Genomic DNA, 25811 nt, shown 5'->3' on the forward strand with positions numbered 1-25811 from the left:
AAGGAATCAGTAATTCGCTTAGCAAAAGCGTAAAAAAACCAAACCCAATAGGCTTGGGGAAATAACAAGAAATGAAGATAGAGTTCTTCAAATAAAGATGTAAAGAGTTGCTGGTGTCCAGTCTCCTCGTGTACCCCTACTATAGGGAATCATTTTCATTTGCTTTTGAGGTGATTTTCCGTTACAACCTAGTGTACTCAAAGAAGCTAAAAAGGCCTCTTACAAACACAAAACCATTAATCACATTATTCATATGGATTTAAACAATAATTTCAGAAAATACTTGAGACTCTTGGTAGTCTAGCACATAACTGATCACACAGCACAATAAGAACACTATTAGAAATAAGCATTCCAATGGAAATCAGCCTGCAAAACAACAGAATCTCCTCTGTGCTCCTTGATCACCTGAAGAAAGATACTGAGAGGCCTCTCCAAAAAATTGTTGTACTTAGTCTTTTTTAGCACTGCAAGGACAGATGCCAAGATTTGGATCACAAAGCATGTCTGTCATGAGGACCTTCACTGACTGCAACAGCAGTGGCTTTGTGCTAGTAAAAAAAATAATCAAGGAGAGGACTAAATCATCAAGGGGTAGGCTAAAGCTGGGACGTTCAGTATGACATGGGTCACAGGCCAGTATCTTGGTTCAGACACTTGCAGGCAATGCATGATTTACCTCTTCTGAAGGTGGACATTTAAAACAGGCAAGGTGATTCACACCCTAGATATGCCTGTTTTTCTCTGTTGGCCATAAACACATTCCACATCGCTGGCTCAGATCTAGATGTTTACACTGAAGATATCTGAAGTTTGGCAAGAAAAATCCTATCCCTCATTTTATCCTTATAAAGTGTAATGCAATAATCCAATCTGATGTTGACACAAGTATTAAAAATAGTGACAAAATCTGTTTTCAAAGCAAAGATCACAGCTTCCCAGTCTCTCACACACACACATACATACATACACAGTGAAAATCTGACTCGGTTGCTGCTCCAATACGACTTCTCAACAGTAAGTAGAAGTTAAAATTACCGCTAGTACCACCAACTGAGCTCACGTTCCTACCACAGCCTGCCACAGAGCCAGGGGCAGCTGTGGTTATGTATCTGAGATGAGACGGTAAGCCTAGAGGTCTGTATAAATGGTCCTGCACTGAGCCCAGACTTACTGCTGCTGCCACAGACCGCGGGCACGTGGGTAACGTGCGTACTAGCTGCTCATGCCGGCCTACTGATTTACCACAGGCAATGTTTGAGAGCCCTTCGCTACGAAATCCTCACCACTTTCTATTTCTTCTTCATTATCATCCTCTAAGATATTTACAGGAGCAGCAGTTTCCCCAGCCTCCATCATCTTTTTCAGAGCATCAAGCTGTTCTGTTAATAAGAAAAATAAAAATAAATTAGTCATGACATGAACAGTTTGTAGCACAAAGAAATACATGAGAACAATCATAAATGGTTCTCTGATCCTGAGAGCTACTTTTATTTAATGGGTTCTCTAAGTCTTCAGTTAGCAACAAAATTTTACAGAGTAAGAGCATCATTAGACATACACTGTTGTTAGATCTGAAAAGTGGTCAGTAAGGGCCGTATCCAAAGCTCACTGAAGTTAAGAAAAATATTTCCGTAGACGTCAAAGGTCTTTGGAGCAAGCATATTACTTCTTCAAAGAATAAATAGACAGCTGTCTCTTTGGTGCTTGATCTATGCAAACGGAGGCAAAGTGCTTGCATTTTCAATTGTGTTCCCATGTGCATTTCCGTTAGACAGCATGAACGCAATCATGTATGACTGAAGTCAGTGGAAGGTCTGCATGCTTATCTTTGAATGGAGAGGGACTAAGGTTTATCACTACAGCCATACTGGAAGCTAATATAGCAACATTATTATTACTGAAAGAAGATAAATATCAGAACTGGCAACACTAGCAAGAAGAGCAATTTGAAATTCCATTTCATTTTATGCTTATCCTGGAAAAACATAGCAATGCAAACATACCAGTGTAGGCAGAATTTACAAGAGATTCTATCTGTGTTGTATTTTAGCTCAACCAGCAATCTGATAAAAGTCCTAGGATTACATTTCTAGGTCTATCTATGCCTATGCTACATGCTGATATCAAGGCCTAGTCTCTGACACTCATATGAAACACAAGGGCAAACAAAGTGTCGTTTACATATAATTCTTATTCTTCCAACACTAAAGTACAAGCAATTTCAAAACTTTAGTAACAAAGTCTATTCGTATCCATCTGGACTTTTGTTTAATTTAATACTTGACGAACTTTACTTACTTTTTTCTACTTCAGGTTTCAGCCTTTTATTCTTTATGAGAATCTTTCTTTTGAGGTCATTAGGAGAAGGTAAGGCTTTACCTGGATCAAGCTGTAAAATAATTTAAAGAAAAGGCTTAATAACAGCTGTTTGGCCTCTTTGTATCCCTATTTGGGATTTTGACTTTAGGACAGCAATGGTAAGGGGCAGTGAACAAGCAGTGCCACCTCAGGCACAACCCTGGGAGGTAGTGTGACTGCAGTTATATTGTCTCCTCTGCTTATTCCCTATCCCACGGGAAAGCTTTGCTCAGGTAAATGTCGCTGCCTGAAGCCAGCACATCGGTCTCCAGCCTATGCCATCCTCAGCTGCACTGGTCAAAATGTCTCCCCTTCTCTCCTGCCTAGCAGTGGGCATGGATGTGACCTGCAACTCTTCATCAGAGGACTTCCTACTTTCCCTCCCTCCCTGTGGTTCACACACAGTCCAAGTCACAGTTTAGCCCGTTATCATTTGATCTCTAAATAAGTCACCTTTTATGGCCCCTTCGAGCTGTAACAACGCAAATGAGGCAGCCCACACATACTTACAGAGTAGAAATGGGCTGGCACTGGTGAATGGAAAACTACCCAGTCCCAGCTAGGTAATGAGGACTATTTTTGCTAGTAGGGCTACAGGGTCACATCTTCAGTATTTGTGAAAGGCAAATGGCAAGTTTCACATAAGCAAGGAAGTACTACTAAAAAGGTTTTTTCCAGTTTGGGGAAGGAGAAAAAAATATTACTGAGAAAAGAAAAAGCACAAAATCCTCTGGTTTAAGCCCCATCACACCACTGAGGCTAAGAAACAGAGATTTGGGTACAGTAATTAGCACCCTCTCCACCTCAGGCTTGCTAAGAATATTATACAGGGAGTTACTGGTATAATGGACTGTGGTTTCCAGTGAACCATAAGTGATACAGGAGTAGAAGATATTTCCAGGACTATTAAAAGTAAAAATTCGTAGAAGAAATATTCAGAAATTCTTATCCTTAAATCCAACTCTGAGCTACGCAGAAGCAGCCTTCTAGATGAAGAAACAAAAGAACAAAGCACCACGACTTGAAACCAAATAGAAGCAGCAGAGGTGACAAATAACAACCCAGGAAAAAAAAAAAAAAAATCAACCCAACCCAACCTCACAAGAATGGGTGCAAACCTCCTTGCAGGAGGATAATGATTATCCACAACCACCAGGCTAGCTCAGTCATGGGAGTTTCATGAAGAGAAAACGCAATTGTTCCTGAGAGCGCTTGGCTTGTAATTCCACTAGATGTCAGTGCCGCAGAGCTCATTTATCCCCAGGCTTCCAGGATACTAGTCTGCATCCCCAAGCACAGGGCATAGCTGGGTGCCCATTTGGACAAATATTTGCTTTTACTTAAAACCAAATCTGCTTCAGCCAGTGCCATGTATCTCTTAAGTCTGCCCTCCTCAGTCAGTGGAGGTATCGGAAACCAAGCACATAAAATAGACGTTTCAAGCTCCTCCTGCCATCTCTGCAACATTTGCTTTGTGAGCAGCTGGGGACTGAATTCACCCATGAGGAGAAATGGACGCAAAATGCAGAAGGCTCAGTAGTGCTACAGAGCACAGGCAGCTGAGGCTTAATACTAGGCCCTGAGGTAGCAGCATGGCAGCCTTTGGCCAGCTCTATTTTAGGCTTCCCTGAAAGCTGTTGGAAGCTGTCATTTGTGAGGAATGTGGCAAGGTGCTACATATGTTACAGATTTAGTTCTCTGGGACGCACTTTTCAGGGCAACAACCTGATATTCACTGAGCCTTTTGTGCGTTGCTGTCCCTGCGACATGCAAGGAAAGCCAACAAAAACACAGCTCTAGAGATGATAATGCCAGGAGGCCCCTTTGCAGGGGTCACACAGACAGGAGCTGAAAGGTAAGGCAGAGTCCTCTTTGCCGTGGTCCCCCACAGCACTAAAGAGCATCCGCAGGTTTTGGGTGGCTGCTGGCAGACAGTGAGCACATTGCTCAGGAGAGTAAGGAAGGCCTGGAGGAGTAGCTGCAAGCACTGGGTAACAAGCTCTTGAAGTCTCAAATACTGTGTTTGTGAAGGAGTGGCTGTTATTATCTCCTGCCATGCAGGAGAGTGAAGTGCATGCAGATTACAGTGCACTTGAGAGTCCAAATGAGACTGCAGGGAACTCTTCGTGCTTAATTTAATTCTTAATACAGTAGTGGGGGGCACCTAGACTGCAGGACCTGATCTGGAGCATGAAGCATGCAAAGTGCAGCTGAAAGAAGAGGTTTCCTCAGCTGAGACCATGCAATTTATAGTTAATTGGTTTTCAACAGTGACTGGCAATTTCAGAGTTATGTATGACTTGCAAATACAATGTATGTGGTGTATTTTATGTAGGTGCTGATATTACGTCACACATCAAGGGGATGGATTTCCCCAGGCTGCTCGCCAGAGCCCTGTACGGAAGAGATTAAACAAATCAGATAAGCACAAGTTTGTACCAAAAAGTGTAGACACCCAAAATCACTAGTCATTTTTGAAAGCACCAGACTGGCAGTGAACAGCACTATAGGTGATATGATCCCAGTTTATCATCTCTTTTAAATACAGCTAATATAAAAAAATAAAAAGACTGGCAGAATGTAACATACTGGATGTGTTTCTAGAGGCTGCTTCAACAGGAGATCTCCAAAAAGATCTTCACAGTATTTTGACATCTTGTACTGTTGATATTTGCTGGAAAAGATGATGTTTCTTAATTTTTAAATATAAAAAAGAAATCACTATTACTCAGCAAAACAGAATAATACTAAGTAATGCAGATATCCCAAATTATATACTGCCCACTTTCTCTCAACTGAGTATTACTACTTTACTGTAATTAAACTGTCAATAAAAGTCTATTATCTGACATAGATGAATTTAGCAAGACCAAAGCAGATTAACTGAATCCCACACAACTAATGGAACATCCAAATATATTTCACAGCTTTATCACAGATAAAAATATTGCCATTATTAAGCTGGATAAAGATTGACTAGTATATTAAAGTACAGTCTCTTCCAAGTGACATTCTGCGTACCTGCATATCCCTACACAGTTTTCAAGTACACTCAAATTATAGTATGTTTGAGCTGTATCATCTCTCATACATTGCCCTATAAAAAAAAAAAAATGGGCACTATATACCTGCAGTGATTTTCAAATGAAAGAATGACAGGATACTCTGATGTAACAAATGCTGTTTCCTTAATGGCTTGAATTACGTCCTTTAAAATGCAATAATGGAATTCAAATTAGAACAGATCAAATTACAATCATAACGAAAGAGATTTTTTTGTTCTCCACCCCACCCTGATTACAATCATAATGAAAGAGATTTTTTTGTTCTCCACCCCACCCTGAGAAATACAGAGCTAAGTCTCAAATGTGCCAAGTGAAGCCAGAACTAGAACAAACTGTACGCTCATTCTTCTCTGTTTCCCCGCAACAACCCGGACTCAGCACCCAACAGGTGCCTCACTGCACCTGCAGCAGTGATGGCAGCTTCACCCAGAACCCATCAATGCTACCCCTGGATCTGCTGCCATCTTCTCTTGCCACGGAGAATTTCTACTCCCACAATAACTCCTGCATCTTCAGGCTGTTTCCACAGCTAAGGAACTTCTCAGACAATGGAGAAGATATTTATTCTGTGGTGGAAAGAGCCACAGGATGTGAAAATATGGGGCAAAAGAAGCAAGCCTGCTTCCTGCAGTTTCTGTGGAAAGGCAGACATAACACAGGGGCGTATGATGCGAGTCAGAAATGAGCCCTAAGATCTGGGGACAAGAAACTGTGCCTATGCGATTTGTCAGTCTGTCACAAGGGAGCAGCATCTGGGTGCTGAGGAGGGGAGGGTGCCCTACATGGATTCTTGTCCGAGGGTTCTGCTGGGGCTTACTGCCAGGTATAGATCTCAGGCATTTACCTTGAAAAGAATATCTGTACACATTGCTTTTCCATGCGTTATTATTGGTTCTTGATCTTCACCTTTGCCATCCCAACAGTCCAGCTCAACACACCTAAAGACCCAAGAAAAACGATGTCAGCTTCCTTAGTGTTTCAGTACAGGTGAGCTACTCAGGACAAGTTCTGAGCCATGGTGTTCAGAGCAGTAAGTTACAAAGCAGTTTCGGGCATTACACAATTGCTTTTAAGCTGCACATGTGTAATTTCAGACTGCCTTTATAACTTTGGGTATATTACCTTAAATATACTATGTATGGGTCAATATATTTACACCTGAACAATAATGTTTTTAGCACTGTGACACTCTTCTAATTTATTCTCTTACTCAGTTAACTGTGACACATTCTAGTACGTTAAGAAATTAAGCAAGAAATCATAAACTGATTCTCATTTACATAAAAACTTCTTAATTACAAAGCAGAAAGTCCTCTGAAATTCTTCAGTTGTCATTTTGAGATCAAACTTCTGTTATCTTTCTCACAACCTGTCTCCTGACATCCATTTCTACATTCCACTGCCTTTCAATGTTTTTTGTGAGAAAAATAGTATTTTAAATACATACAGTTTCATTTACCACACTAATATATTTATACATTCAATTATGCAATATATATCACCACCAAGGCATATTATGTAGGTTTAAAGTATTAGGTCCACAAATACTAAAGGCTGTTATCTCCTGCTTCCAACCTGCATCCAGCCAAAAGCACTTGTCTGTACATTTCCACCGAAGACTTGCCACCAAACTGCCTGCCTGTTAAATATGTATTGTGGGAGGAACTGATGAAATAATGAGCCAAAGGATGGTCCATTTCCTGATATAATTCCAAACGGTCTAGGAAAACTGGGGCATTTTCATCTGACATCAAGTATCTGCAAAACCCATCACTTGATATGACACCTAGAAGGAAGAAGAAAGCATGGCAAATTACTACTAGAAATTTATAGTGGGCAGGAACCAAACTGTCTCACAGAGCAGGAACCCTGGCACAAAAGCTATGTTTACACAGGCTTCTTCGAGCAAACAGACGCTCTCCCCTTCCAATGCTCCAAGCTGACCAGCAACTGTCCCTCTGGTACAAAATCTGCCACTGTATTCCCAGATAACAAAAGAAAAAAAAAAACCACTCAGGTGCCCACACAGCTCAATATCCTATGTCCAGCACTCACCACGGTAGACCTAAGGCATCAAGAGGATATGAAGGCGGCAAATAACTAGCAACAGCTCCTCAGAACGCTCCCAACAATTTTGAGCTCTGGGACTTTGTGAGCTTGCATGTACCAGTCTTCTATGGCACTTTTCTCCCTTCTTTCGTATTTAGTCCTGCCCTGACCGTGCTGCATCGCTGTTAATCAGCTTGCAGCATGTGCAGAGACTGTTCTCCGCTGACAAAAACAAGCAGAGGTGTATCTGAAAACATTTGCACATGTTCATTTGCAAAGCATAAGGAAAATCTAAGATACCTTCAAGTTTACTGTCTAAAATACAGGTTTATTCCTTTATAATGAAAAGCAAGCCATTTACTACAATGAACATGGGACGTACAGTAATTCACAGGATAGAATCCGTAACACTTTTCTCTTATTTCTCTGCTGTTATATGCTTCATAAAGTATAAAAAAATATAAATCAAGGGATAAATTTTAATGAAAACAAGGTAAGAATAATCAGTACTGCAATATCAGTTTTAAAGTGGCTAAGAGACTGTAAAATGATCTGGGGTAGAGGAGGGATTACTGACAAGGCATCATTGCAGAGAATAGTTATCTGGCACCGATTTGGAGATTGCTTTCCCTAAAGTCATGTATGAACACTCAGCTATTGTTAAGGCACAGGTTGCAACAGTCCTATTTTTATTTTAAGACAACTTTTCTCTTATACAGAGAACTCTAGTAATCCTGCTTTTCATTCTGCTCCTAGCTTTCTGAAAAAATCCTCTACTGGAACTTAAATTTTCTGTGCTTGGTGTTGGCCAGAGGTGAACTTTCTGGAACATCTTATTCAAATCCTCTCAGCTGATTCTGACTTTTGGAAGAAGGGGGAAAAAAGGGGGGCGAAACGGAATTTTCAACTTTAAGAATACTTTTATTTTGTTGATCACTGAGAACTTAAAAGCAGCAGCACAAAGTATCTCGGATGATACGCACTTCTAGTGCATCATCTAGTGGAAGAAAGTCACGGCTGAGCAGGCGTTCTAGACAAACAATGGCTGAGACTTCAGCAACTTAAGAGAGCTCTATGTGCTCAACAGACTGGCCTTTGTATTTTTGACATGCACTGACCAGGTGGAAGAATTTGCTTTTGTAGCGTTCCTGAGCAGACTCTGGTTACTAAACTGCACAGCATTAACTTGTTCAGCTTTACTTGCTCTTTCTGTTACTGAAATGTAACTGAGGAAGAGTCAGTTGCTTATCGCTACTGCCTTCTTGTACATCAGCCTTGTTTCTTAAACTACATGATTTAGCAAAAAAAAGGTGTTGAGCTTAATTTTTTGCTCAACAGCAAAGTTGTATCTAAGAAGAAGAGGAGAGACTGCAGAGAACAACCACTGCTAAGATAAATTCTTGCCGCCTTTACATGCTAAGGTTCAACATGTTATTATATGAAATCATCTCTCTATCCTACTGATTGCATTGGGATAAAACCTGCATCAGTGAATATGATCAACGGAGGAACACTGCAAGAGGACACTGCTGTTCTGCTGTTATTCTCCATAACCCTATCCCCGCAGGAGGTTTACCACATTTATTTAAAAACTATTAGAAATATAAATCAAAGGAAGAAGCTAAATAATTAGCCAAGATTCAATTACTGGCTAAAAGAATAAGCCAGTATCATTCCCTTGCTACAGCTTGGTGCTTGCAAAATCCTCTTCTTTGTGAATTATTGAACACTGTTTTCCAGTTCTAGGTTAATTTCCACCTTCATAAAACATGTTTTTACATCTTCCATCCTAAACGGGTGGCAGCTACGTTAGTACACCTTCCTCATTTTGGAAAATATGTAAAATACACTGGCATCAAGAGGAATCACAGATGAGTGCCTTCTAAAAAAAAATAAAAAAGGACGGAGTTGACTAAAATGAAGTAATTAATACTTGCAGAATTCTACTTCATGCAGAGAGGAAGAGAAATAAGCTACACTGCTTGTGAGTGGAAAATCCTCATAACCTTTATAAATGACTCCTAGACAAGAGAAATAGCTCCCTCTCTCCCAGGTGATTCCTGGAAAGTCCACGTTTTCACAGAACTAAAAGAGCAACCTATTAACCCAGCATACAACACAGTGCCTGGAGTAGCATATACAGCACAAGCTCTTCCTCTAGCAGTTTGGTCAGAAGGACTAAAGTATGATAAGGAATGGTGAAAGCTACACATCCAGCTACAGAAAGATTCCTTTAAGTTTATAGACTGAGGAAGACAACTGTAAACCCTTCCCAGTGAAAGGGGCGGGTGTTGCTGTGGAAGGTATTGCTGGTGTCAATGCCTGTGATCATACCGCAACATAAAGGCACACAGGGAACCCAACAAGGCCACAGCACTGAGCGAGAGCTACCTCAGGCTTTACTGAAGCAGTTTAAGATATTGCCTCCTTTTATTGTCTGCTTTGTACATCCTTCATCAGCAGGGGCAGCACTAGTGGACGTATAAAAGCTATTCAGCTTCTCCAGTGCTAGGTTGATACATTAGCCTAAATGTCTAGTGAAAGCGGCTTCCTGTTAGGATGCCTGAAGGTTTATGGGCTTTGCAAGGCTGCAGTCTGCTCCTCTGCATGCTACGATGACAGTAACTTCCAACAAAAGGGCAGGGAGGGCAGATGGGGATAGCAACAATTTTAATTTCTGCAGCTGATCCCAACACAGCTATTTCAGCAGAATGGATAAGAACTGGGAGCCAAGTTCAATCACTGACACCTCCAACACCCATAGCAGCTCAGGACGCGAGCAGTCCAAGAATGGCTTGGAGACATTTCCTGCAATCTTCTTGCTCAGAGAGAACATTTTTCAATGCACCCACATGAAATACCCTGTTCTAAGCTAGGCTGCTGCCCTCAAGCACTATACAGATTATATTATAAGAAGGTGGATGCATATCCAATGGCGCGCATGGTAATTCATTTTTACACAGTATCTGTACAGCATTGTAGTCTCTCTGAGACCTTGGCCATAGCCACATGCATGTTGCCTTGTTGCTAGAAGGAGTCTCCATGTAGTTCCCCATTTACTCAATCCTAGCCTCTCCCATTTTGTACCAGGATGGCTGTCTTTGTAGCCACACTGTAACCTGGATGAGGGAAATAATCCATCTAAAAAATCGATGGTTTTGAGGGGGAGATATTTTTCAGCAGATCAGTTTCCTGATCTGGTTCACTGGGTGGTCACACAAGTGTTTGCCCTGACCACAAGGACTGTAAGCTCCCTTTTAGAAATTTGGATGCTTCGGAGCAAACTCCCCAAATGCCTAAAACCAGTAAATACTGAATTCCCTCCCACATTTACCTTTACTCTTCAAGTCTTCATCTGGCTCATATGTCTCAATTATCTGCATTGCTCTTTTTGTGTCATAAAAGGGAAATAAAATTTCATTGAGCCGAGGATCTCGTTGATGCTAAGGTTAGAAAACAACGGAATTCAGCAAAACAATATAGTGCATGGCTATCACCCAAGAGCATTTCATTACTGCAGATGAGAAAGAAAGAAGTGGACATTTAAAAAAAAAAAAAAAAGCCCTAAAACTTACAGACTATTCAACAGTAACTTTAGCTTTAGACAGAAAACGAACCTTATCTTTCATAAGAAACCTAGGCAGTTTGATTATAAAAATATTTCAAAAAATCAATCCAGTGCAATCATATAACTGGTCTTACTCTTGCTTGTTCATTAAAAGAATGACTGCACGTGGTATACGTGCAAATGAAATGTTGAAAATAAATCGCTAAATCTCTCTCCTTTGTAAATTCTCTCCCTGATCTTTTTTGTCGGTCACGTAGAGATGACAGACTTGACTGATGGCACTGTAATCACCTCTGCAAAAATGCATGTCTTCAGCAATATCTACAGCTAAAGTAAAAATTAAAATAAAACTATACTATAAATACAGAATTTGAAACCCAAGTTTAGAAATATGCAACTACTGATGATTATTCGTGAATCGTGGAAACATTGTGTTATTAACTATTCAAAAAACAGCGTAGGTTCTTAGAAGAAATATGTACAACTTAAAAGAGCTTCACAGTATCATCTCTTCAATTCACAGTAATTTACAATATTTACAAATTGTAAAATTACAAAATAAAATATTTCATAATATATGTAATATTTAGATACAATTTAGCAGTGATTTGTAATACACTACTAAAACTCAGAGTTTTTAAGTTTTCACCTAATACTGTGCTACGTAACTTGTTTTTCTCCATGCTGGATTAGAGCTGCACACTGTGTGCCTGATTCTCCATTAACAGAAAATTAAAACCAGAACTGAACGGAGTAGTGGCATGTAAGCAGATGCAATAAAACAAAGAAATAAATGACTGTGAAACCACTCTTTTACCCCAGTAGGTGCACAGTTTTCAAGCTTTAGTTTAAGCAGAATTCAGAAATGTAACAGGCCACCCCCATATTGGTGATCAATAATTTGGAGTGGACAGGATGGCATTGATATGGCTTGGCACAGCACTATCAGCATTTGCTGTAATTCCTTATGTGTAAACTTTTTGACGTTTTTTCATGAAAAAAGCAATATCCAATCAAAAATAAGCACTTGATCTCTTTTCTTACAATCAATACATTGGTGCATGTGCTTAATTAATTCCAAGAAATTACAACCAATGCCAATTTAATCATGCAATTAAGGAGGGATCTTTCAAGTAATGCTACTGACAGTCTGCAGCATCTAAAATACAGCAGTTTCATTCACTGCAGATCGGCTGTCTGGGTATCTAAGTAAAACTCAGGTGAACTATGATATGAGAGCAGAGGGATGCAGGACATAACTTGCTAAGCAGCACACAACAGCAACACAACACTGGCATGCAACAGTACAGTCTACTGTGACAAATGACAAGCTTTATACCATTAGTGACAATACACCACTTCAAAAAATCCTAAGAAATAGCAGGGAAGGTTCTTAAGAAAAGTGCTCTTCCCCACTCTCTTTCTTCTACAGTTAGTCATAAGCAAACAGAAGAAAATAAATGGGATAAAGCAAAAAGTCTCCTCTTAAGAAAGAGTCCCAGAGTTATCGGAAAGAGCTAAGAGCAAAATATTCTTCTTGTAGCAATGATCACTGCTCATTATCAATTTTCGATTTCAACAAAAGCATGTCTTTATGTTTACTTAGTTTAAAAAAAAAAGGCGAAATCGACAGCTGATGAAGTTTTACTTTAAAAAAAAAGGAAGAATGCTTACTAGTGTTTCTTGGGGAAACGTTCTGCACTACTGAGCTTGTTGGCACAGGAAAGTTGTAACACAAAAGCTGACCAAAACTAAAAGCAAAGTTTCATCTAGAAAGACAACATGCCCCAGGACTAATTGTGTATGTCCAACGAAGTTGCATTTGATTGTTCTAGTTACCATATTAGACAGGACACCCTTACACTAGACTTTCTTAACCATATGCGGGTGAACCGTCTAAAAGCACGGGGAGAAAGAATGCCTGTATGGTTCTGCAAAGAGAGAAAGATCATTTAGCCTCCCCAACCTGGCCTCCAGTCTCCTCTTTGAGTGGATACAAACTGACACGCACAGCAGTTAATAATGTGCCGGAACCAATTTTGCCTCTTGAATTTGTCCTGTGCAGTGGTAAGAAGGGTGTCCTTTTGTGGAGATGAAAACCAGATGGAGATAGAAAGAGCAAGCGAGCGAATGGGAATGGGGGAGGAAGAGCGAGCAAGAGGGAGGGAGGGAAGGAGGGAGAGCAAGAAAGTGGGGAAGAGGGGGATAGAAAAGGATCTCCTCATACCTCCTTCCCAGGAGAAAGGATGAGTCCTGGTCAGATACTGAATTTCCATTTTGACAGTTACTTGGCTTATTAATTTATTGCTGCAAATGAATGGCAGGAGCAAATCTCAATAGTAGTGATTTCAGTTCTTTTTCTACTACATTTTCTTTTTTCAAAATTTGACTTTAAAAAAAGAAGACCTAGACAAAATACTCTCTGCCTGACAATAATTAAATTTCTAAAAACTTTGCAGAAGCTTTAATACTGATACCCGATTAAACCAGCTGTCAGCCAGCAGCATTTAAAAGTCAAATAGAGACAACAGTTTGGAAAAAACTCCAGGAAAGCAGCTCACTCTCCACTCATACCCAGTAACGTATCCTCATGCTCCCTTAAAAACCCATAACACTTAAGAGCTTCTGCAGCATGCCTTGGAGGTTACCAAATTCAAAATAATTTAGGTTAAAGACTCTCATGAAGAATTGCTCTGCCAAGTATCTCCCCCCTCCTATATAATGACAATAATCTTTTTATATTTTCTAGCGTTAAACACCACTAATTGCAGTGTTGGCCAGCTGTCAAGGGGACAGAAACGATCACTTCAGGAGGGAGATTCTGGGTCATTTAGTGCCTTTCAAATCATGACCAAAACTTTAAACTCTCTTTGGAGACCAAAAGACCTCCAGCACAGAGCCAAAGGCATTAGTTTCAGTCATCGGAATGAATACTCTATAAAACCACTTGACTAATTTTTCCCAGCTCTGGTCACCAACTAAAGGGCCAACTACAAGATTTCCAACTGCAAAATGTGTTGTGTCAGTAAGAATGTAGCCAACAAGATACATCTTTCTCCAATAGTGCCCATAAAATAAGGCTTCTAATTCTGTAAAAAGAACTGCTAAAACAATACAAAATTGAGAGCACAACAATTCAATTTTAATTTTTTAATCAGTTACTGGAGATAGCCAGGAAGTTCTTACAATTGCTGGCGGCTCTTCTTCAGAAGTTTGGGCTTCAAGGAAGCACACTTTAAACTAAAACAATTGCAGAGATCAATTTAAAAATAATGATAAAATAGTAATTTACTGAAAAATGAGGATTAACACAAAAAAAAAATCAGAAGCTAATACAGTTCAAGGTGGGGACAGGGCTGTGTGCTTCAAGCAGTGAAGTGTATCTATCACTACAAGTGAATTGGGGGGCTGAGGTACTTTAAGGGGATAATTCATAATTTCAACCACAACGTTATCCTTTCTCTCTTCAATGCAGAAGCAGAACTTGAAATGCCTTAGCTATGACCCCAGTCCTGCAAACATTTAGACACTGAGCTTTGTAAATAGCTGTGACAAAAGAACATCTCATCGTAGTAAGATTAAGCATGTGCTCCAATTTGCTAATAGAGAGGACTATACAGATATGAACTAAGGCCCCAAGTATGTAACCATTAGTCCTGAAGCTGTTAATCTTCTCACTGTCTTTTCTTTTTGAATACTCTTTCTACATGTAATTCAGGTCTTGTGAAGAGTAAGGCATGCATTCCCTACTGAAAAAGAAAATTATATTCTAAATTTGATATATGGGGAACTTCCTGCTTGAATCTTCATATAGCAGTCTCAGTTATATAAATAAATATATATTAAAAAATACATAAAATAGATTTATAACTAGTAAAATAATTTTAGATTGAGAGGTTTTTGGTAATGCACCCAGTCCCTAAAAGATCATGCAGAGAGGTAAAACAGCTATCCATGTTCCAGGTGAGAAGAATCTACTGGTACAAAACCAAGGAGAATGTGCCTATTTTCCATGTGTATGTTCTTGTCAAATCTACATAGTGCATTTATTGTTGCAATTCCAAATGAGTCAGTCTTCTATAACTTACTGTGCTTTAGGAATAGAAAAAAAACCAACCCCACACTGTTTATTGAAGTACTTCGCACACTCATGATGTTTTTAAGAAATACTAAATACTCTTGCCAACAACTGTATTCTGGAAATACAGCAATAAAAATATTTCCTCTTATTCTGCACACACAGTATTTTAAAAATCATATACAAACTCTCAAAATATCCTCTTAGCTCTTAGATTTGGAATAGATTGAAATAATATTGTCAAGAAAAATCAAACCACTGTTTATAAAAGCCTACTTCATTTTTTCTATTATTCAGGAGGATTGGCAGATATATTTAGCTGTGGCCTACAGGTAAACTAATTAAAATAAAATACTGGGTGTATTTTAGTTGAAACTGCATTGAATGTAACCGTATAGAATGTATAAAACGTACATAACACACAACATAACACAACAGCAAGTAATCAACAGATGCAATCTGCAAAGCCAACATGTAGAAAGCACAACAACATACAAGGTTGGAGCTGATTTTTGCACCTGGATGTTACCATAATGGAAAGATCAGCGGATCAAAAGCATAGCAAATAATGGCATGATTCATGCAATGGAAAGACTGGAAGAAGCAAGCCACTGCAGACAGACTTGTATGGTAGTTAATGTATGAAAAAGCTTACTTCATTTAGAAAGCTCACTAATTGGTCTACCGTTAAATAATCAGTTTTGTCTCCATTGCTGAAAAGAAATTTATTAGAGAATGTAAGTTTTCATATACGATGCTACAGTAGGTATGATTTACATGTTGACATTGTTGATACTTTTAAAACCACCTAGTTTTCTACCTGAAGTAGCTCTATAATCTCAAAACGAACAGTCACAGAAAACATACTGTCTATGCTTGGCACAGTCTATCTCCCATACTTCCTATAACTTAACAAACATTACTTCATAAAACAACATGTAAGTCCTCCATCTGAGGATAAATTGAGTGAAGAAACTTCTTAAACTTCAAATTTCTTATTTAATTAGTTCACATACTGTGTTAATCCCCTAAAGGAGCAAGTTAAAATTATAGTAGTTAGTAAAGCCAGTGCAAAAAAAAAAGTTCCAGGTGCTTCCTCTAACTCATGTAAAAGTTGCTCTAAAACACAGAGTGAACTTTTACATTAACAATCTGAGAGGGAAGGAAGGGGAAAAGCATAGACTTGAGTTTGTCTTAAAATACTGCTGATGCTACTAGGATTCAAGGTTACACAATCTTTACGGTGTTCTGTCACTATTAGATATGGACTAAAAATACAGCAAAATGAGTTTAAAGCAAGATTATATTAAATTTGAACTTACATCTTCTTAAAGAGGTCCTCTATGTCAGTTCGGGGACATATCTTTTGGGTGAGCTCATAAAATTTCTCATAAGTAAATGCCGCAGGCTCAATTTCATCATTCTGCAACAAAATGCAAAGGTACATTTATCCAGCAAGAGAGAGCTTATATGCTCTTTTCCCAAAAGCATATCTTATATCAGATAAAGCAACTGAGAACTGTTTTACCTCTTTACCTAGTTTAAGCTTACCTAGTTTCTTTTGTATTTTCTGAAAACAGTTCTTAATTCATCTTTAGCATAGATCTGTTTGATGTGCTTATATTCTGACCTCACAGTAACATTATTTCTACATAAACACAGAACTGGAAAACAGTCTTTATTTTTCTTCTGAAGCTTAAAAAAACCCCTCAAAGCCCAAAATAGTGTACAAACTTCAGGATACTTATACTGAAGCCAAGGAACGTTGGGAAAAAGTCTCAGGTTTGGTGCAATGGTTTTAAAAAGCAAAGCAGCTCTCATACAAGGGCATGTAAAACTTCCACAAGGGAGGGAACACATGGCTGACACATTCAGTATCATGTCCTCCTCTGAACAAGATGAGAACTGCAGCAGTGAGGAAAAATTTCATCTCAGGTGCCAGGCACTGCTACTGCTGGGGATTCACATCTTTCTACTCCCCCTCTCCCTGCCGGAGACAGCAAGCTGCTGAGCCCGCAGGGCTGCCCCTCACCAGGCGCTTGCTGCAGTCAGGCCAAGAACCACGGGCTGGAGTCTCCAAAATGAAAGAAGGGAGGCTGGGCAGTGAGTAAAGCTGAAAAAATTAGCTGCAGCTGTAACCAGCCGTCACCTCTCTGGGGCTGCTGGCAGGGGCTCCTGCTGCGAGTGGGACAGAGCTGGACAGCAGTTCTCCAACGGAAGGGAGCAAAGAGCAGCAGGAGTCCAAGAAATGCAACTGAGAGGACAGCATGCAACAAAAAAAGTATTACGTGCATATTCTGTGCCTATGTACTTTGTACAAATGAATGAAAGGTAGTCTGTTACAGAAAAGAAAGGAAGACATCTAAGAGGTTTAAGGAGCACTATGTTGTACAGATTTAATTACATTTTGGTTTTAGTAAACAACCTACAGTGATTAATAAGTTACTCATGAACAATAGGCATGCTTTTATGTGATGCAAATGACTTAGATCACAGCTACAAACATGAATGATTCATCAATTTATTAGTATACATAAAAGTTATTCAAAACCACTAAATACCTTTCCACTGGGAAGACCTAATTCCTTAAGTGCCTGAAAGATCACTTTTTCTGTTTTACCTGATGCAAAGGTTCTGGTAATGCTAAAACAAAAAAAGGGGGGGGGGGGGGGGAGGAGAAGAAACGTTAGTCACTTTTTAAACAATCAGTTGTCTCTCTCTTGCTTTTAATGCCAACATTTTCCTCTGGCTTAAACTGGTGAATGTAAGCATCTTCCAAGTAATAGTGCAGTTGAAAAAGTGCTCTAAGCTTCACAGAGCAGCAGTGCTCTGCCTGCAAGCGATCCATTAGAAAATATATCAAAATAATGGACTGCAAAGAGAACAAAAGAGGGGTTTTTTTCCCAATATACTGGAATACAGAGCCGTGCAAAGCATTATTCTGTTGGCACTTGTCACCTTTATGCATAGATAAATGACTGTGTACTAAAAAGTAGCAGATTCTACAAGTAAGGAGACTCATGTCTCCAGCTGTTCCTGGTTGTGGTGACTTCCCTTCTTTTCCAAGCATTAACCTATGCCTCCCAGGTCACCCATAAGGTAGGTATGAACCATTTCCAATGGCAGCTTCTTTCCTCTTTCCTTTTCAAGCAGTCGCTGCTAGCAAGAGACTCCCACGTGCACAGCGAATCTCATTCCCTGCTCCCTCACCAGCTGCAGTGCTCACTCCTCCCTTTGAATGCTCCCTCACCTCATAAATATCCCTGTTCTAGACATACTATGCACAACTCATTTAAGTAGGTCTCAGCTGCCACTCAAATATTTCCACCAAACTGATTAACATCCACTTCTTTCTGCAAAACAGGGGTGATTTCACCATGCATGAGACTGACAAACTGGTTTCACTTGAAATTAAAGAAATCCAATTAAAGCTTAGCTATTTGGTATGATGAATGTGAAAGCATTCGGTCTATTTCCGTTTCCATTTGAGACGAGTTTGAATAACCTCTAACTCTGGAAAAGTACATTCAAACTTGACAGCTCTCCTTCCTTCCGTTTAAGGTCTAAGCTAAAATTATGCGTTCCACAACCCCTTGATTTTGCTGTCTCAATCTGGAGAGAAAAACCGAAGTCTGTATCCAATATCTATTTCTAATGACGACAAAGCTGTACATTGGGAAGGACTCTATAGTTGCCTGACAAGAATATGTTGCTCTTTATCATCAAGTGAGACAAACATTTGCTGAGACTTTTTGTTAATCTCATGCATACTAAATAATTTCACATGGTGAAAGATGTGCAACAAACTGTTGCTGTTATTTGTTGCCATAGCAATTCACAGTTTTACTCTCCAAAACACTCTAAACCGCCTGTGTAAATATTTTCATACTAATAAAATTAAGATTGGGAAGTAAAAGATCTAAATGATAAAATAATATTTTAATAAATCTTGGCCAATTTTTTTTTTTTTTTACTGGGTTCTTACAACAGTTAGATTTCCATGTCCCTATTTAGGCACCTAAATAAGTTATTTGATTTTCCAAAGCTGGTAAGTACCGAGATGTTTTCACTAAAATACAGACTGAGTTTAACTTTAGGCACTTGTTTCTTAAAAAAAATCTCAGGCATCTATTTTTCTACTAATTCTAAAACAGAGAGTAATGTTAGCTCCACAATTTACAACCTGTCTCCAGCCCTGCAAAAAATTCTATGTCTGTTCTAATGAAACGGGCCCCAATAATAAATGTCATGTAGAACGTGTAATATTAGCATAAGTAATTGCTCAGAAACTGTGAGCCAAGATTCCATGGCTGCAGGGAACTTATTTTTGATGCCAAACTATTTTTTATTTCACCAAAGATGACAGCAAACATAGCAGTAATTTGTAATGAGAGCAGCAGTCTAGAAAAGATTGCACGAATCCAAAAAGATTGTAAAAATACAGCATGACACTTTCATTTTGCTAAGGACATTGTAAATAAAACTAGTCCTCCCTCTATCAGAAGTGACTTCATCCTGGCAGATTTACATTCACCTTGTTGTACACCTTGGAAGGAAATGGGGCTACTTCAGATGCAGGCAAGTTACTGGTCGACAGGTACCTAACAGGTGTTTGCTCCTCATGTTCTACAGTGGTTTGGGCCTTTTTATGGTAACATGTCAATGTACTTCCTCATAAATATTTAAAATACTTCCCAAATCTGGGACGGAGGGGTATGAATCTATTGTGCTTGTTGATGGATTAAATGACTTAGTTACCCTCAGACCTTCACCGCTTTCCAACCATTACTTCAAAAATCAAGCCAACACATAAACTGTTCAAATCAATCTTTTATCATGGCTCCACTACATTTATCAGTTTGGCTAGAACTGGAAGTACCACTGCCTACACCATACAAGAAATTATCTAAAACTATGATTTCCAACCATCATCGAAGTATTGAAACAGACTTCTTCCAGGCACTCTAGAGTTAACGATACAAAACATATTTACTAAAAAAGTGTAATTTCAAATTAACTAATTAAACTACTGTAAAACAGGTTTAAGCCTCATCTGTCATAGTTTAGCTTTTTCTTTTTTATATTTTCATAGTTAGAAGCTCAATTAGCTTAAATCCTTTTAAATGTAGTTATACAAGGGATAAGCATAGATTGAGCAAAGCTAATTTCTAAACAGGCTCTAGCTGAAGACGTGCAACTTGCACACGTAGAAAATCCATTTTCTGCCAACAGAAAGCTGCAGAAACCAAGCAGAATTTGTTTTTAACAAACACTGAACTTTTTAGTCGTCATTTACAGTAGTGTTAAAATCTGAAAATACAAAATATCTTATCAAATGCCCTGTCTTTGTAAGATCTGTAGATGTAGTTCTAGACTCAGACTGCTAAAATTTATTAAAGCCCAAAAGACAAATCTAGTGCTCTCCTAAGGTTTTCACACTACTAACTGCCAGAATTTCTTCTCTCCCAAACACAGTAGGTTGATAGTAATAGATATATGCCCCAGAGTACATTAAAATCTAATAGTTGAGAAGAATCTTCATGACTCTGCAACCCCCAACTGTACTAACGAGGAGTTAGGAATATTTATGCCATTTACCACTGACAGCCTAAGGAGTTTCTCCTTCTCAAGGCTCATCATCCCCTATGGCCATGTGCTAGCTGCAAAAATCTGTCTGAAACCTGAGAAGAAACGCAAGCAGCTCCGATTTCCCAGGTGAGATTTTTTTTCCCCCCCTCAGTGTTTTACTGCACTTTTGTGTAAAAATGAAGTAAAGGTGATCTTGTGATACACATTCCTACAGCTTAACAGATCTGCTGGGTATTCTGTTTCTGTGAGAATCACCTTCCTATATGTATCCTCAGAGCTACAGCAATTCCTACATGATCCCTGAGCAGCAGGAGGCGGCGGAGGTTTGACTAGATAGCATTGTATTTAAAAACAGGTATATGGGAGGGGCTGACCACAGCAATCTGGAGGTCAGTTGAAGGAGAAGCATCAGTGGTTTCAACCAGTGGAAAGAGTTACTGGGGGGAGGCTTGGGTAAACAATGTGAAGCTTGGTGCATCTTGCATAGCAGAACCATTCAGCCCACATTTCCCAGTGCTTCCTGGCTTGCCTTCCTCATGCACATATCCTTCTCCTTATGCATCTACCTCCTTCTGTTCCCTCTTTTATCTCTCCACGCTCCTTCTCTGCACTAAGTGTTCGTGGGAGGAGGATGGAAGCAACGAAGTCCCCCACATCCCAGGCTGCCCAGTGCTGAGACACCTGGGTGCCTGTGTCCCACTTCATGATAAGTAGCTGTTGCTGGATCAGGCTACTCTCATGATCTTGCCGTCCTCCATCAGGGCTCTAGTTCACCCTCTTTTCCAATGTAGGTCTACAGAGCAGACTGATTTTTTTTTCCCCTTCATTCACATTCCTCCTCTACACCTTTCCTCCCACCTCTCACTGACATCTCTCCTAGTCCTTTCAGCAGGTGATACAGTGCTTCCCGGATGAAGCCCAAAAAGTTGCCATATTTCACTCACACCAACACAGCGCATTCCTTGGAGCATCCAGATGTGAAGAAGATTCAGCTTCCCTCTGCACAGCGTGGAATAGTAGAGCCCTTACAAATTTATACTGCAAATTACTTTTGCAATAAATTAAGCGGCTAGAGACTGATTTATGTCAACCTGGAAATAGTGCAAATTTGAAAAAACAAACTCTTGGAACTGGAAACATTTTTAAGAAAAATGATTCAACTTTAAGAGACCATGTAAGTCCTCTAAAATGAAAACTGCAGATCTGGCAGGAAGATTTAATACACTGGAACCAGTGGACTGGACTCTCTTCAGCAATATGCGGGTTTGTCTGCATGTGCAAATCAGGATGCTGTAGCACAATGGAGAGAATTTATGCCTCGCTAAATGCAAGGTAAAATATTTCAAGGCAGAAGTAGTTTCAGATGAGCTAGCGCGCTATAAATTCATACTGAGGAATAAAGATCTATGTTCAAACACAGGCATAAAGCTCTAAAGTCTTGGAAATTAATTTGCCCCTGTAGTATTGTTCCCTCATCTTTACCCTTCAGTTGATATTCCTCATGGGACTTCTGCACAGAAGGTGCCTCATAGCAGTTTAGTCAAGTTTGAGAAATAAGCAGGGGCTTGGCAATGTGAAAGTTGAAAGATTAATACACTGAAGCAGCCTTAACACTGTCAAGGTGTCACTTGAGTCACGAAACTAAAGAAACCTGGAAGGCCGCATGGCAGGCCCTTTGCCTTTTTGCAGATTCTATAGATGCAAAATCCTCTCTTTCCCCCTTGAAAAACATGTTCTGTGACGCTTATCTTACAAAGCACAGAAAGATATACATTGTTCTAGCTTTTCTGTTACTGACAACAACTAACCCAACGATTCATTTACCACGTGGAAAAAACCAAATATTATCCTGGGGGTTCCTATAAAAGCAGAAGTATTTTTGGCAGAGCTATATCTGTCTCTTTTACAAGGAACTACATTTTAAAATGTACCTTTTTTGTCCTCTACTTAACTGGCCTACAAGTTTTTATGATTCTTTTGATAAGTATTTTATGATGTTTTACAACTGAAAAACCCATCCCAGAGTTTGAGGAGTTTTAAGCTGAGAAAACTGATGCTCTTAGCTCTAAGTGACTTTGAAAACAGTTACAAGCACTCATATCCTCATTACAATGGACTAAAAAAAAAAAAATTACTAGACTGATAAGAAGTCCTGCCTAGTTTACCAAGGAGGTACGGAACTCAGCTAAGTATGTCTAGTTCTGTACTTATTTTTACACATGTATTAGTAATGAAATTGATATTATATTTCATTATTAAGCCACAGAATTTTATTAATGTTATACAACCAGTACCTGATACAAACTTGAATTCGCAATTGTGCTTACCTCCGAACGGGAATTTTCCCATTTGTGTTTGTTAGAAAGGCCAGCTTCATCCAGCTGAAATTAAGAATAAAATATTTTTAAAATATTATTTATTAAAATTGGGATCTAGATACTTATATTTAGATTAAGATTACTGCCATGTCTGTGAAATGAGTACAAACAAATAATTGTTCTGTAATAAAAACGTTTTTCTGTAATCTTTCAGTGCTTGAGGCAGAGCAGTTCTGTAACTGGAAAGGCAAAAAGCAGCCCAAAAGAATCAGTACATCAATTAACACAAGTGTGAAGACAAGAAAGACTCATGGGGTTTTGTTTGCATATGCATCAATGAAAAAGCAAACCAGACAATAATTAAAACATACAATATCAATAAATCAAGTGAACAGTTAAATTCTCCTATAATTTCTCCTGGGCAGGTGCCAAATGTAGACTTGAGACCTCTTCTTGTCACAATGAAAGATAAACTCTAAACTAATTTATCACCATTTTCTTTATTACACTGTTTTGTGATTGCAAACGTTGAACTATGGAAAACAATTTTTTTTTTTTTTTTTTAAATTCCAAGAAGGAAAATGCAAGGACAGAGAAATAAAGGAGAAGGGAGAGGAAAGAAACTAACTTACTGTTTCTTGAGACATGTCATTGGACTGACATTGTTAGCTCTAAAGTTATGTATGATGGATCCAAGCCCTTCTACCCATTGCTGAAAAACATGAAAATACAGAAACACCAAGTTAGGAAAACTAAAGAGGGAAAAAGTAGGAAAGTTTGTCTTGGGGGAAGGCTGCTCTTCCTTGCAGCTATAGATAATGTTAATAACCCGAGTTGAGGAAAAAAAGCCTGCCCGCTTCACAGCCTATAACACCACAGAAACGTCCAGCCACATTTTACCCATTACTATTTCATCCTTCACTAAACAAAGTGATTGTGCTTTCCATTCTTCCAAGTACTACACGTAGCATCAGCGGTGCTATTAGAACAGTTTATTGCCAGCAAAGGCAAGCGGTCCATTGATTGATTTATTAAGCCTTCTATTTATAGCCTCTATAAACATATGCCTCCCTTTCAGTTGCGGCTGGCAATATTAGCTATTACTAAGCAACATTATACAATATGTGATGACATGTTTAACTGGTCCAGTTTTAGAAAAGGAATGAAACAAAATATTAATAAGCTAGAGCAAACCACAGGGAGGCACAACAATTCTTCTGTGACGCTGACCTCATCTAACACCCTGTTACGTATTCAATCCTGCTTGCTTTCTGGCTTTCATCCTTAAAAAGCAAAACGTTCCAGTAATCAGTGGGATGACTTGCAGCCAACAGCAGCATTACAGCACTTACTTATGTAATTCCTTTTTATGGATATATTTTTCTACTACAGCTTGTACCTAGACTTTGCAGTACTCTATAGAAGAAGCTTAGGGATGAGGCCCTAACATGAACACTCATTGATTTCAGCAAGAATCCTGGCAGGATAAAGCTATAGGAAGAGAAAAAAATGACAGCACTATAAGCCAAGTTCGATCTCAATAAGGCCATTGTAATGCCAGGATTACTCAACAGATAATTCACACTGGTGGAACTGAGGCGGGATTTGGTCCACTGCTTAACATTAACCTTATGAATAAAGAAGCTTCTTGCTTCCAGCCAAATTCTGTGCATGCAGCTTGAACTGACTTGGGCAGGATCCAGAATTTGACACTTATAAATAGATGCAGATGAGTATATTTTTCTTTTCATGAACGAGTGCTGTACATCTGCAAAACAGATGAAAAAAATCATCATTTATATAGAAGGAATACTAACTTCTTTGGAAAATGGCATATTGTAAACTGCGGGCAGTAAATCCCTATGGGCTAAAACAAGGTCTAAGGTGTCAACTCAGCAGATAAACACACTTAAGCAGACCCTTGTACTCATGACACATTACAAGCACATCACAAACTTCTTTTTAAGCAAGAAATTGTTAATCAGACTCCCTTAAAAATAGACCTTATAAATCTATTTTGCTTTAGGAAAAGTAGCCATTTATTAATATTTAAATATTCCTTTTTGAATTATCCTTTTTAAGAAGTACTGCATAAAATACGCATACAAATAGAGTAAGTGTGTATCTGAGGATCATTTGAAAATAGAATTCTGACTTATGAGAAAAGCTAGCATTTGGGGTTTTCCCAGGTGTGTTTTTGTGCTTGAAAACAACCCACCAGTAACAGTCTGCCCTCCCATTTCTCTTTTCCCAACTGCATGAGTAAGATGACTTAGTAGTCATAGCATGGATGTACTGTCTAGGGATATAAAGAAAGCAAGGTTCATGGGGAGAGAGAGAATGTTATTTATTAGAACTGATATAACTGGAAGCCATTGACAGACTTAGGAAACACTTATCTTTTCCTACACACGTTCCCTCACCTAAGATGATATAGGAGTAGTGCTTGTGATAATTTTAGGATAAATGCCTAAACAAGTCTTATGTATATTTCAATCTCCTAGAACATTCAACTACCACCAACTATCTACCTTTGATTTTTTTGTGGTTTGTTTGTTTTAAACAGTAAAATGTAACATTACTGCTGCATGAACACCGTCACAGCTATACAAAAATTTATCCTCGTATGATCTGGATTAGTCTGTAGTCCCTTAAGAGGTCCTCAACCTTTCAACACTGACCCACAACGTAAAATGGCATACGCACCGCAAATAAAAGAACATTGCAAAATTAAATTACGTAAAATGCATGTTGTGAATAAGCTTCAGTCTTTCAAAATTCCC

At 39.0% G+C, this 25811-nt stretch overlaps 1 protein-coding gene across 4 annotated transcripts in view; it reads right to left on the reverse strand.

Annotated features, from left to right (window-relative positions):
• PLCB4 (phospholipase C beta 4) overlaps positions 1-25811 on the reverse strand; it is a 214740-nt gene that overhangs the window by 56241 nt on the left and 132688 nt on the right. For all 4 annotated transcript variants that reach the window (XM_076335112.1, XM_076335110.1, XM_076335111.1 and 1 more), the window contains exons 7-18: positions 23661-23740; positions 23038-23091; positions 17683-17764; positions 16444-16544; positions 15777-15834; positions 10810-10918; positions 7002-7212; positions 6271-6364; positions 5490-5569; positions 4951-5035; positions 2302-2392; positions 1287-1382 (exon numbers count right to left, since the gene is read on the reverse strand). In XM_076335112.1, coding sequence (XP_076191227.1) covers positions 1287-1382; positions 2302-2392; positions 4951-5035; positions 5490-5569; positions 6271-6364; positions 7002-7212; positions 10810-10918; positions 15777-15834; positions 16444-16544; positions 17683-17764; positions 23038-23091; positions 23661-23740 — 1141 coding nt within the window. The remainder of the gene's footprint in view (positions 1-1286; positions 1383-2301; positions 2393-4950; positions 5036-5489; positions 5570-6270; positions 6365-7001; positions 7213-10809; positions 10919-15776; positions 15835-16443; positions 16545-17682; positions 17765-23037; positions 23092-23660; positions 23741-25811) is intronic.

This window comes from Aptenodytes patagonicus, chromosome 3 (genome assembly GCF_965638725.1).
Source record: "Aptenodytes patagonicus chromosome 3, bAptPat1.pri.cur, whole genome shotgun sequence".
Classification (NCBI taxonomy): domain Eukaryota; kingdom Metazoa; phylum Chordata; class Aves; order Sphenisciformes; family Spheniscidae; genus Aptenodytes; species Aptenodytes patagonicus.